Raw genomic sequence first — 11126 nt, 5'->3', positions numbered from 1 at the left:
CATCCAGGACCGATGATCCAGGACCACAGCCACGACTCGCGATCCAGGGCTCACGATCCAGGACACAGGACCGCAGGATCATCCATGACTCCGGATCCCGGCGTATATAAACACCAAAAAGAAAGAAATGTGGGGAAGCTGGGTTAATCGGAACATGAGAGTACACAGGTATAGACAGAGAGAAGGAAGAAGTAAGATGTCCCCTGACAAACTAAGCCTATATCAGCAAAACTAGGGGCTGAATCTAATCAGCCCTAACTATAAGCTTTATCATAAAGGAAGGTCTTAAGCGCACTCTTAAAAACGGATAGGGTGTCTGCCGCCCGAACACAAACTGGAAGCTGATTCCACAAATGTGGAGCTTGATAAGAAAAGGCTCTGGCTCCCATTGTACTTTTAGAGTCTCTAGGAACAACCAACAACCCTGCATTCTTGGAACGCAATGCCCTAGTAGGACAGTAGGGTATAATGAGTTCTTTAAGGTAAGATGGCGCCTGCCCATTAAGGGCTTTGTAGGCGAGAAGAAGAATTTTAAATGCATGGACTAGTTTCTCTGCATCGTTTTGAGGCAAGATATGCCTGATTTTTTAAATGTTACGTAGATGGCAGGGTTTCCGTTAGCCGGTAATTACCGGTTTATAGCTGGTAAAATTTATAAAAAAACGGTAAATTCAAAACCTGACGGTCAAAATGTCTGGTAATAATTAGGGAGGCTCCGATCGATCGGCCGCCGGTCATTATCGGCCGATATTCACTCTTAATAGTTTGATCGGTGCTCTCTATAAAGGCCGATCAGGAGAGCTGGATCTGATCGATATGGACATAAACGCGAGTGAAGTGTAACCCGACGAGAGAGAGATCAGATCAGCTGCTGAGTCTGGAGACACGCAGCTCTGCATAATCACCTGAAGCCCCGCCCTCTGTTTAGCGAGCTGCAGGAGCTGCATGAGAAACTGACGTGCTGTCAGGAGAGAGAGGGAGGGCGAGGGGAAAAGAGAGGATCCGTTTCTCCCGTGTTATTATTCAAAGTTGATGTAAATTTCTGAATAATGTACGTTATCTACTACAAGTAGTTTGTTTGAATGTAATAATTATGTTGTTTGTTGTTTGTGGAATCATTTATTGAAAAATGAATCTGAATTTTTCGATCTGTTACGATTATAAACTGAAGCAATATAAAAATGAGCCCCGTGAACTGAGTTTTAAACTGAAGCATATCTGCTCATAGTCCGGTAATTACCTGCTAACGGAAACTCTGCTACACAACTATTATTATTATTATTGAAATATGACCGGTAAGTTTCAAATTAGTCCGGTAAAATAAATTCTGCCCGGACATTTGACCGGCGAGAAAAAATCCTAGCAGAAACCCTGGTAGATGGAAGTAGGCGGTCCTTGAAATTGATTTTATGTGGGCGTTAAAGGATAAATCCTGATCAAATATAACACCAAGATTCCTTACAGTCTCACTGGAGGCCAAATTAATGCCATCCATAGTTAGTATATCTTTAGATAATTTGTTTTGTAGATTCTTCGGGCCAAGTACAATAACTTCAGTTTTGGTCGTGTTTAACATCAAAAAGTTTAAGGTCATCCACGTTTTTAAGTCCTTAAGGCAGTCTTATATTTTATTTAGATGATTATTTTCATCACGCTTGATTGATAAATATAGTTGAGTATCATCCGCATAACAATGAAAGTTTACAGAATGATTCCTTATAATATTGCCTAACAGAAGCATATATAATGTGAACAAAATAGGTCCGAGCACTGAGCCCTGTGGCACTCCATGGCTAACTTTGGTTTGCGTGGAAGATTCATCGTTAACACGTACAAACTGAGAGCGTTCAGATAGATAGGACCTAAACCAGCCTAAAGCAGTTCCCTGTATGCCAACTAAGTGCTCTAGTCTTTGCAATAGGATATCATGGTCGATAGTATCAAATGCAGCACTGAGATCGAGCAAAACATGTCCCTTGTCTGAGGCTATTAGAATGTCATTTGTGACTTTAACCAGAGCTGTCTCTGTGCTATGATGCGTTCTAAAGCCAGACTGAAAATCTTCAAATAAATCATTGTTTTTTAAGTAATCACACAACTGTTTTGCGTCCGCTTTCTCGAGAATCTTTGAGAGGAACGGAAGATTAGAAATAGGTCTATAGTTGGCTAAAACCTCTGGATCGAGGTTGTGCTTTTTAAGAAGCGGTTTTATCACTGCTACTTTGAATGATTGTGGAACATAGCCTGATAATAAAGACATATTCATAATATTTAATAAAGAAGTGCTAATTAATGGAAAAACTTCCTTCAACAGCTTAGTTGGAATTGGGTATAACATGCACGTTGATGGTTTAGAAGAGAGAATCATTGAATTTAATTGTTCAAGGTTTATGGCTGAAAAGCATTCTAGTTTACTATCTAGTGTAATATTAGAACTTACGTTTTCCGGGAGCTGTTGATAACACTATACTGGTCAAAGGCAAGAGGTCATTAATTTTGTTTCTAAGAGTAACAATTTTATCGTTAAAAAAGCACATAAAATCATTACTACTGAGTGCTATGGGAATAGAAGGCTCAATCGAGCTGTGGCTCTCTGTCAGCCTGGCTACAGTGCTGAAAAGAAATCTTGCATTATTCTTATTCTCATCTATTAATGAAGAGTAGTAGGCTGCTCTCGCTTTCTTATATTCATTGAGAGTAATATGCCAAATTAAACGAGATTCTTCAAGTTTAGTGGAACGCCATATCCTTTCAAGTTGTCTAGACTTTTGCTTTATTTTGCGGGTTTCGGCATTATGCCATGGAGCTAATCTATGTTGTTTTATTTTCTTCTTTTTCAAAGGAGCAACAGAGTCTAATTTTATTCGCAGCGCATCTGTAGCACTATCAACAACATAATCAATTTGGGGTGGTGTACATTTTGTATAAGTTTCCTCCCTTACATGCAGACATCCTATCGAGTTAAGTATTGGTGGAATCTCTTCCTTACATTTTGGTTTATTTACACTCTGACGGAAACCAATATAATCTACTATAGAGTTAAATGCAACAGTAAGGCTATTTTTAACGTCGTCAACATGAATATTAAAGTCACCTACGATAATTACTTTATCTGTTTTAAGTACCAAAGTTGATAAAAACTCAGAGAATTCTGATAGGAATTCTGAATAAGGACCTGGTGCACGGTACACTGTAACAAATAAGATTGGCTGAAAAGTTGTCCAGGGATGCGTAGGACTAAAAACGAGGCTTTCAAAGGAGGTATAATTTAATTTTGGTTTAGTATTGATAAGTAAACTTGAATCAAAGATTGCTGCAACTCCACCTCCTCGGCCCGTGCCTCAAGCAATATGAGTGTTGATATGGCTGGGTGGAGTGGCCTCATTTATGCTGACATATTCTTCATGTCTCAACCAAGTTTCAGTGAGACAGCATATATCAATATTATAATCTGATATTAAATCATTTACCAATATTGCTTTAGATGCTAGAGATCTTATGTTTAAGAGACCACATTTAATCTTCCTGTTTTGTTGCACTGTAGTAGTTGTTACATTTACTTTTATTAGGTTATTAATATGTATGACACCTCTATTAGGTTTTACCTTAAATTGTCCTTGGGCAGACACACACACCGTTATTATTGGGTATTTTATTGGGTTCGGGATTCCTATGGATGACTGCCTAGGAGAGAGCGCAGAGAAGCGTGTAAGACTGCGACTCCGCCTCCTGGTCTCAACTCCAGTTTGTCATGGATTACGTCCACAAAGCCCTGAAATGTTTGCCGAAATGAGATTTGCACCTTCCAAAGTAGGATGAATGCCGTCTCTCTTAATCAGACCAGGTTTTCCCCAGAAGGCTGTCCAATTATTTACGAAGCCCACATTGTTTGCTGGGCACCACCAAGACAACCAGCGCTGAAATGATGACATGCGGCTATACATGTCATCATTGATCAGATTGGGGAGGGGACCAGAGAAGATTACGGTGTCCAACATTGTTTTAGCATATATAATAAAAAATTTAAGATAAATCCTACTTGCTTAAATTCCCTTATGGGACCAGGACCTTGGGATTTACATGTCAGATGATCAGTGGGGACGTATACTAGACCTGGTACACACCTCTTCTATATGTGCAAGGCATAGCTTACTGCAGTGCAAGATTCTGCACAGAGTACATTACACTAACGCTAAGCTGGCCAAGATATACCCTGACAGGTCTGACACATGTAATAGATGTAAACAATCTCCGGCTGACTACATGCACATGTTTTGCTCGTGCCCTAAACTATCGGAGTTCTGGTCTGCAATATTTGATTCACTTAGGGAGGTCTTAGGTGAGACAGTGGATCCTAGCCCCCTCACTGCCCTTTTCGGAATTCCTCTGATGCCCAATGCACCCATTACCTCAAAACGAGTTATAGCATTCACTACTCTGCTTGCCAGGAGGCTTATTCTCCTTAAATGGATACATTCCTCCCCTCCCACCCATAATAGATGGATTCATGAAATCCTGTATTGCGTCAGGCTTGAGAGGATTAGGTTCTCCCTTAGGGGCGCCCTGACGACGTTCCATGATAACTGGCAGCCTTTTCTGGACCACATTAGGCGCATTCACACTGCGGTACTTTTCCCACAAAGGTTCATGCAAACTTAGTTCATGCGAATTCTTTAGTTCGCATGAACTAAGTACAGATCGCGTTCACACCGGAAAAAGTCCCTGGGGGTGGATTAGGCAAATGAAGCCGCTGACGTCACTTCTTCTTTTTCTGCTTTGGGCTTACTGGCAGGCCGCAAACCACTTCACGGCGTATACTGCCGCCCAAAGTCCCCGGCCGGAAGTCCCCGGAGTTGGGGTCTGGCTTCAGTAGAAGCTGCTGGGAGTCCCAGCAGCTTCTACTGAAGCCTTCCGAGTAAATCGCCAGAACGCCGACACCTCCTCATCTCCACCGCTCCCATGTTTTATTTTGTGTTGCCATAAGTTAGTCTCTCTGCGTTTCTGCGCTGGGCTAATGCTAATGCTAATAATGCTAATGCGAGGATAATAAAATGGAGGCTTCACAACACTTTTTGGGAGTTTTACGGGGCGTGGTTTGCAATCCGCCCAGCCAATCAGAAATATAGCTCTTTTCTCACAAAAGAGCCGCTTGAAAGTCCCTGCTCTCTAGCAGGGACTTTCGAGGGGGTAAAAAGGTTCGCATGAACTAATTTTAGTACCGGCTCTTTTTGGTGTGAACGCGATCATGAACTAAGTTCGCATGAACCTTTGTGGGAAAAGTACCGCAGTGTGAATGCGCCTATTGACACCCTTACTATTGGTGAAGAAACCAATACTTAATTCTCAGCAGAGCATCCCCCCCCCTTTTTCTTTTAAATACTATTTAATATTCACCCTTTATTTAATTTTGTCTTTATTTCCTTGCCCCCCCCTTGTATGTTTGTGTGAATGAGATTGCGGGGTATTGGGGTTCGTGTTTATTTGTCAACTGTACTAGGAAAAAAACAGTATTTTACATGTAATGTCTTGAAAATGTCTGTTTGATATCTGTGCGAAAACTAATAAAAAGATTTATATAAAAGGTAAAAAAAAAAAGAAAAAAAAAAAAGAAATGACTTTAGGTTGCTGATACTAATGCAACAATGTATAAGCAGCAAACTGCTCTGTGTGTGTAGTGTAGCATATTACATATGATGGTTTGTAGTATGATTAATGGCATATAAAAAGAAAACAAAAGCAAAATAGCTGGGAATCAAATCTCTATTTATTTTGTGGACATTTCTCTAACCTTTGATTTTATTGGATCAAATAATTTGATTTCTTTCAGCGTCAACATTTTAATAGTACACCTTATTTATAGACTTTGTTTCATGGTACATAAAGACACTTTACAATGTTTTTATTGAAAATGTTCCCTGAAAAGTAACCAGCTGCAAGTACAATATTAACATCTGAAATATAGTGTAAAAGTATGAATATGCATGTACAGACTAAGTTAAGTTTAGTTCAAAATTGTACCTATTGTAATTGATTTCATCACATAAAAATACAAACATTCAGATTAAACAGGAAAACAAACCTTTATTATTAAACTAAATGGGCTGGCAGCGCTCGGATGTTGTAGAAAGATCACACTGGTGAACGACACCTGTAACATTCACCTGGTTCTGGTGTTTGGATCGTGGCGCTCCAACCAGCAATCTGGAGAAAAGTACTGTAACTGGTTAGACCAGTGGTTCTCAAACTTTTTCTGTCATTCCCCACTTTGAACAGGTGGGCCTTTTCAAGCCCCACCTGTTCCTCATCGCTCCAATAAAATGGTAGGCCAAGCTTAAAATTGTCAAATGTATCGTTCTATAACAGGGGTCTCCAACCTTTTTTAGGATGAGGGTTACTTTAAAAAAATAAAACAAGTCGTGAGCTACTTTTACTCCTCTTTTTTTTTCTGTGGGACCCGTTTTCAGTGTTTACTAAAATAAAATGTATGCAATTTAATTATTTTAACCTGCTTTATTTGGTGGTGGACGTCACATCCTCGAGGGTCCGGGGGCATGCACCCCCAGGAAGATTTTTTTTAAATGTTGAAGTTGAATGCATCAATCTGGTGCACTTTGAGCTAGGGCTGCTCAATTAAATCGTATTTTAATCGCAATTACGATTTTGGCTTGCAACGATTATGAAAACAACATAATCGAAATAAAACGATTTTATTTATTTTTTAAATAGGTTTTTCAGTTGAATTATACTTAAAGTTCAGGGTAATCAACTGTTAAAAACATACTTTTCAAATTATTTTCTTCAATAAATTGATGTTTTTCAAAGTAAATGGTTAATCGTTTTTAATAATCGTGATATCAATTATTGACCCAAATAATCGAGATTATGATTTTTGCCATAATCGAGCAGCCCTACTTTGAGCCCAACATGAATGTATGGACACAGCTCTCAACACTCAGATGAAAGGGAGCTGTATACTTTTCAATAATCCAAACATCTTTAGAATATGATCACAACAAATCATTTAAACTTGTTTATTCTTATCTTATGTTACCTAGTTAGCATTCTTTCTTTTTATTTATGCATATTTGACTAATCACTCCCCTTTTAAACTTTTTACTGTCCTATAGTACACATTGGAATGATTTCTTACTTTATTTTGTACAACTTTATTAAATAGATAAAGGTGTGCTCTCTCTCTTGCTCTCTCGCTCTCTCACTCCACATTGCTTTTCTTCCCGACTGCAACGCTGTTGTGTGTGTCTGTGAGAGCGTTTCACACGTGTGTATGAGAGATTTTTACCAGTGGCGAGCCTGTCTCTGAGGGCCTAAGATATTCTACAAAATAATATTTAAAAACATTAAAACAAATTATATTTTTCTTTATATATATTTTTTAAATATGTTTTTAGTAATATTTGTCAATAGTTTTACCAAAAATAACTTGATTAAATTGTATTTAAAATAACATTTCCAAAGAAATAAATCCTTTGAATCTGCCTATTCAGTTTCTGTTTGAATGTGAAGGGTTAAATGAAAGAAGCTCCTCTCTGCGAGTCTGTGAAGACAGGAGCTGATTGGACGTCCAGCTATGAATTCACAGAGGGCCAGTTATAGTAACTGAAAGAGAGTAATGTCAAATGACAGTACAATTGACCAATCATATCTTCCCTCTAAATGGGTGGGCTTTATTATCGCGGACTTTATGACAAGTTCCGCCCGCTGTGAAACGTTTCTTGTTTCCATAGCAACAACAACTGTCAACAGCGTAAACTTGCCTTCAAAATAAACACTTAAGACATACAACTGCAACGAAAGTAACAAACACAATGCAATATCCTTTTCAATTTCAAAGAACACAAATTGGGTTATCTACAGGTGTTGTTTTGTGTGGTAGAGGGTCGCTTTTCATTGATACGTTTTGCACCCCGGGCGGGTCGTTGTTTTGATATTCCACCAGTGTATAAATAATAAATAAATGTGGACCCACCTATCACATCTCTGCAATGTGGACCCACCTATCACATCTCTGCACCCCACCAGTGGGGCGCGCCCCACACTTTGAGAAACGCTGGGTTAGACACAGATGCACAATTGTAACTTAATTAATTAAACCTTATCAAAAAGCTTTACATTTCACTCACAGGTTCTTTTTCCCCCGGGTTCAGCTGCTGGTGGAAGGCAACAGAGAATTTGTAGGAGACAGGGTTGCAACCAGCCTGTATACCTCGACCCACAGGAGCGTTATAAATCAACGGTATTTTCCAGAGAGGGTTATTTGTGAATAAACGACACCCCGGAGCGTTTGCAATCAACGGGAGCATGTTGTTTCTTACACGACCACTAGAGATGCTACACTTTAAAAGGTGGCCATGGGTCGTATTAAGCTGCTGAACAGTCGACCGTCGTTTTTTGTAGGAGGCCAGGCTTGTTTCTATAGGTGTTACAGCAGTAACATAAACATTGTGTTTGATGGCAAGTGATCTGTCGCCATGGCAAAGGCATTAGATGACATCCAATAATACGCCTAGATCTGCTGAGGGCTGCATGTTGACACGCCGTTTGGAGCTAAGGCTGAATGTTTATTTAAATGTTTGCTGATCACAGTTCAAGTTTATTCCAGTAAAGCCTTGAACCCAGTGAAATAAACATAGCTGTAATCACAGTATGATCAGACAACAAACTAATGATGCAATTGGCTGTTTCACAGTCCAAAGTATGGGCTACAGGAAAAAGGGCAATATATTTTATTGTTATTTTGGAAACAGTGCTTTAGAAATGTTCCAGTTTTTGAACTTATGTTACTTTAGTTGTTGATGAATGACTAAATAAATATACCTTTTAAAATGAGGAGTAGTCTGTGCATTTTCCTTTCGATAAATAATCAAGTATACCCATGATAGCATTTTTATTATAATATTGCATTTGCAAATCACAATATTGTCCACAATAATCCCAATATAACTTTTACGTGCAGCCTTTCTGTTTTTGTAATTATTTTACACCTTGATGCATTAAAAAAGAAAAAAGACAATCGTAAGCTTTTAAATGTATTTTATTTCATTGAGAATAAAGTATAATGATTAGTCAAGGTGCACAATGTCTCTGCCGTAGTGCACTGGGAAGTCTCCTTGACATCTGATCGCAATGTACCTGATGCTGCTTCGACCTCGGTACTGACAGCGGGGTCTATGGGCCCCTTGGTTCTTCAGTGTGCAGACGACAATGGGGAAGGGTTGGAGGCTTTTGGTCAAACCTACACCATATGGCACTCCTGCAAGCCTACATACTTTATTGACTTCGTTGGTGCTTGCTAGTATGAAGGTATTGGTGTCTTTACACGTGTTACTGCCAGTTTCGGTGATCTCTCTACTCCTTATCACCTGGTCACACCTGTTTACAGACATTCCAACGTTGATGTGCTGATTTATAAACTTTCTGTAAGGCTCATTCTGACAGCTCACAGTAGCAGAAAGCAACAGCAAACAAGCAAATGAGATCCTCATGATTCCCTGGTGAAAAAGAGGGAAACACTTTTGTTAGAGAATGAATGGCAGCATAAGTACTTAATAATAATTCATATTTCCCATATGCAATAACATTGTATGAGACATGGTGTTGTAGCATCATCACTGTTATCAAATTATTCTTGTTTCAAGTACAATGAAATCAATGGACTCATTTAATTATAATAAAAATGCATTTTATGGTTTTTATTATTTTAATATTGTCCTATTTTGCAGAATTAAAATATAAATATATATTTGTTGGACATATTTTTTTTTGAGATTAAAGGTGTCTTAAGAAATCCAAATAAATATTTAATGAGTGTTGCTAAAAATACTTTTTTTGTATTTAGCTTTTACGTGTTACAGACCTGCAGAGAAATCGGGTAATATCACATCCAACACAGTCATGAGGAACAAAACAAAAATCACTGTTAAACTCTTACCGACTGCTGCATTATAAAAGAGTAATAAAAAATACAAACCTTTTAAGTTTACTGTAATGTGGAATGGTAACTGTTTTTCCACCTTCCTTTTGTCTAGTCCTTGCAGCTGAAAAGGTAGAAATAAATGAAAACAAGTTTTTGGTCAAGTTTGTCTTAAAAATATTGTATACTAATGTTTCATAAAAGGCATATTTACCTGAATCACAAACACAATGAAAGTGAAGTCTCTGCAAACTGCTGAATCATTTATAGGAGTTGTTTTGGACTTTGATTTCTTGGCCCAACTTCACATTGGGGAAAAAACTCCCAAATCATCACGTTGGCCAAAGGTAAACAAAGTATTTACTGTTTGACAACATTATGCAATATAGCATTAGTCACCACACGTCCTCTGAAGTTTGACTAAGTCTTTCAAACCTGCACACATGCTTCTGAAATATGAATCATTTTTGACATTTCAAGTCTTTTAAGCAAACGATTGACACACAGTATTGCCTCGAATAGGGCAAATGCTCGGTTTAACAATGTCATCAATAACAATGACACAATATGAAAGTGAAGTATCGTGTTTTTCCATTTAGTATGTTTCGCTTTACAAACAAAATAGAGAATATTGTTTACACAGTTAAAAGTGCTTTTACATTCAAATTAAACACAAGGGTTTGATAACATCTGACAGGTGTACAGTATAGGACAGATGTCTTTCTTCCCTTTGAGGTCAATGCTTAACAGCATTCATATGCATCATGCTGGACCTGCAAGTTAGAGATGCTGATAGTCATAAACCACATGACTCACAATAACATGATGAGAACTTGATAAAAATGTTGCACGACTCACCTCCAACGTCCTGTGGAATACCACAGGTCTGTTGAGTCTGAGTGATAACGTGTAGGTGTTTGGTCAGAGGTTGAGAGTATTAAATTCACAGCTCATATTTGTTAGTATAGCAGCTGCATGTGGTTTTGCTTGTTTCCCAGACCGCTGCACACATCACTTCTCAAGAGTGATGCGTACACGAAAAGTCTACAAAAACGCAACAATATGAATGACAATATTGGGACATAACTACTTTTGAATGAATACAATTGTGTGTTGTATTTGACGCATTAAGCTAGTACCATTATTCATAATAGTTATTTCTAATGATATGCATAACTACTTTTGATTATTTCAT

At 38.3% G+C, this 11126-nt stretch overlaps 1 protein-coding gene across 1 annotated transcript; it reads right to left on the bottom strand.

Moving 5' to 3' along the window:
• Positions 1 to 9034: 9034 nt before the first annotated feature.
• Positions 9035 to 10176, bottom strand: LOC117454275 (ribonuclease-like 3). Its single transcript, XM_034093448.2, has 3 exons — positions 10146 to 10176; positions 9989 to 10055; positions 9035 to 9509 (listed from the first exon to the last, which is right to left on the bottom strand). Exon 3 carries the CDS (start codon positions 9501 to 9503, stop codon positions 9081 to 9083), a length of 423 nt encoding a protein of 140 aa, XP_033949339.1. The 5' UTR covers positions 9504 to 9509; positions 9989 to 10055; positions 10146 to 10176; the 3' UTR covers positions 9035 to 9080.
• Between the last annotated feature and the right edge of the window lie 950 nt (positions 10177 to 11126).

Source organism: Pseudochaenichthys georgianus, chromosome 10, assembly GCF_902827115.2.
Source record: "Pseudochaenichthys georgianus chromosome 10, fPseGeo1.2, whole genome shotgun sequence".
NCBI classification, from domain to species: domain Eukaryota; kingdom Metazoa; phylum Chordata; class Actinopteri; order Perciformes; family Channichthyidae; genus Pseudochaenichthys; species Pseudochaenichthys georgianus.
This window is presented reverse-complemented; position numbering and strand designations above follow the sequence as displayed.

Coding starts and splice junctions, on each gene's coding strand:
- LOC117454275 (XM_034093448.2), bottom strand. CDS start 9,503: ATGAGGATCTCATTTGCTTGTTTGCTGTTGCTTTCTGCTACTGTGAGC.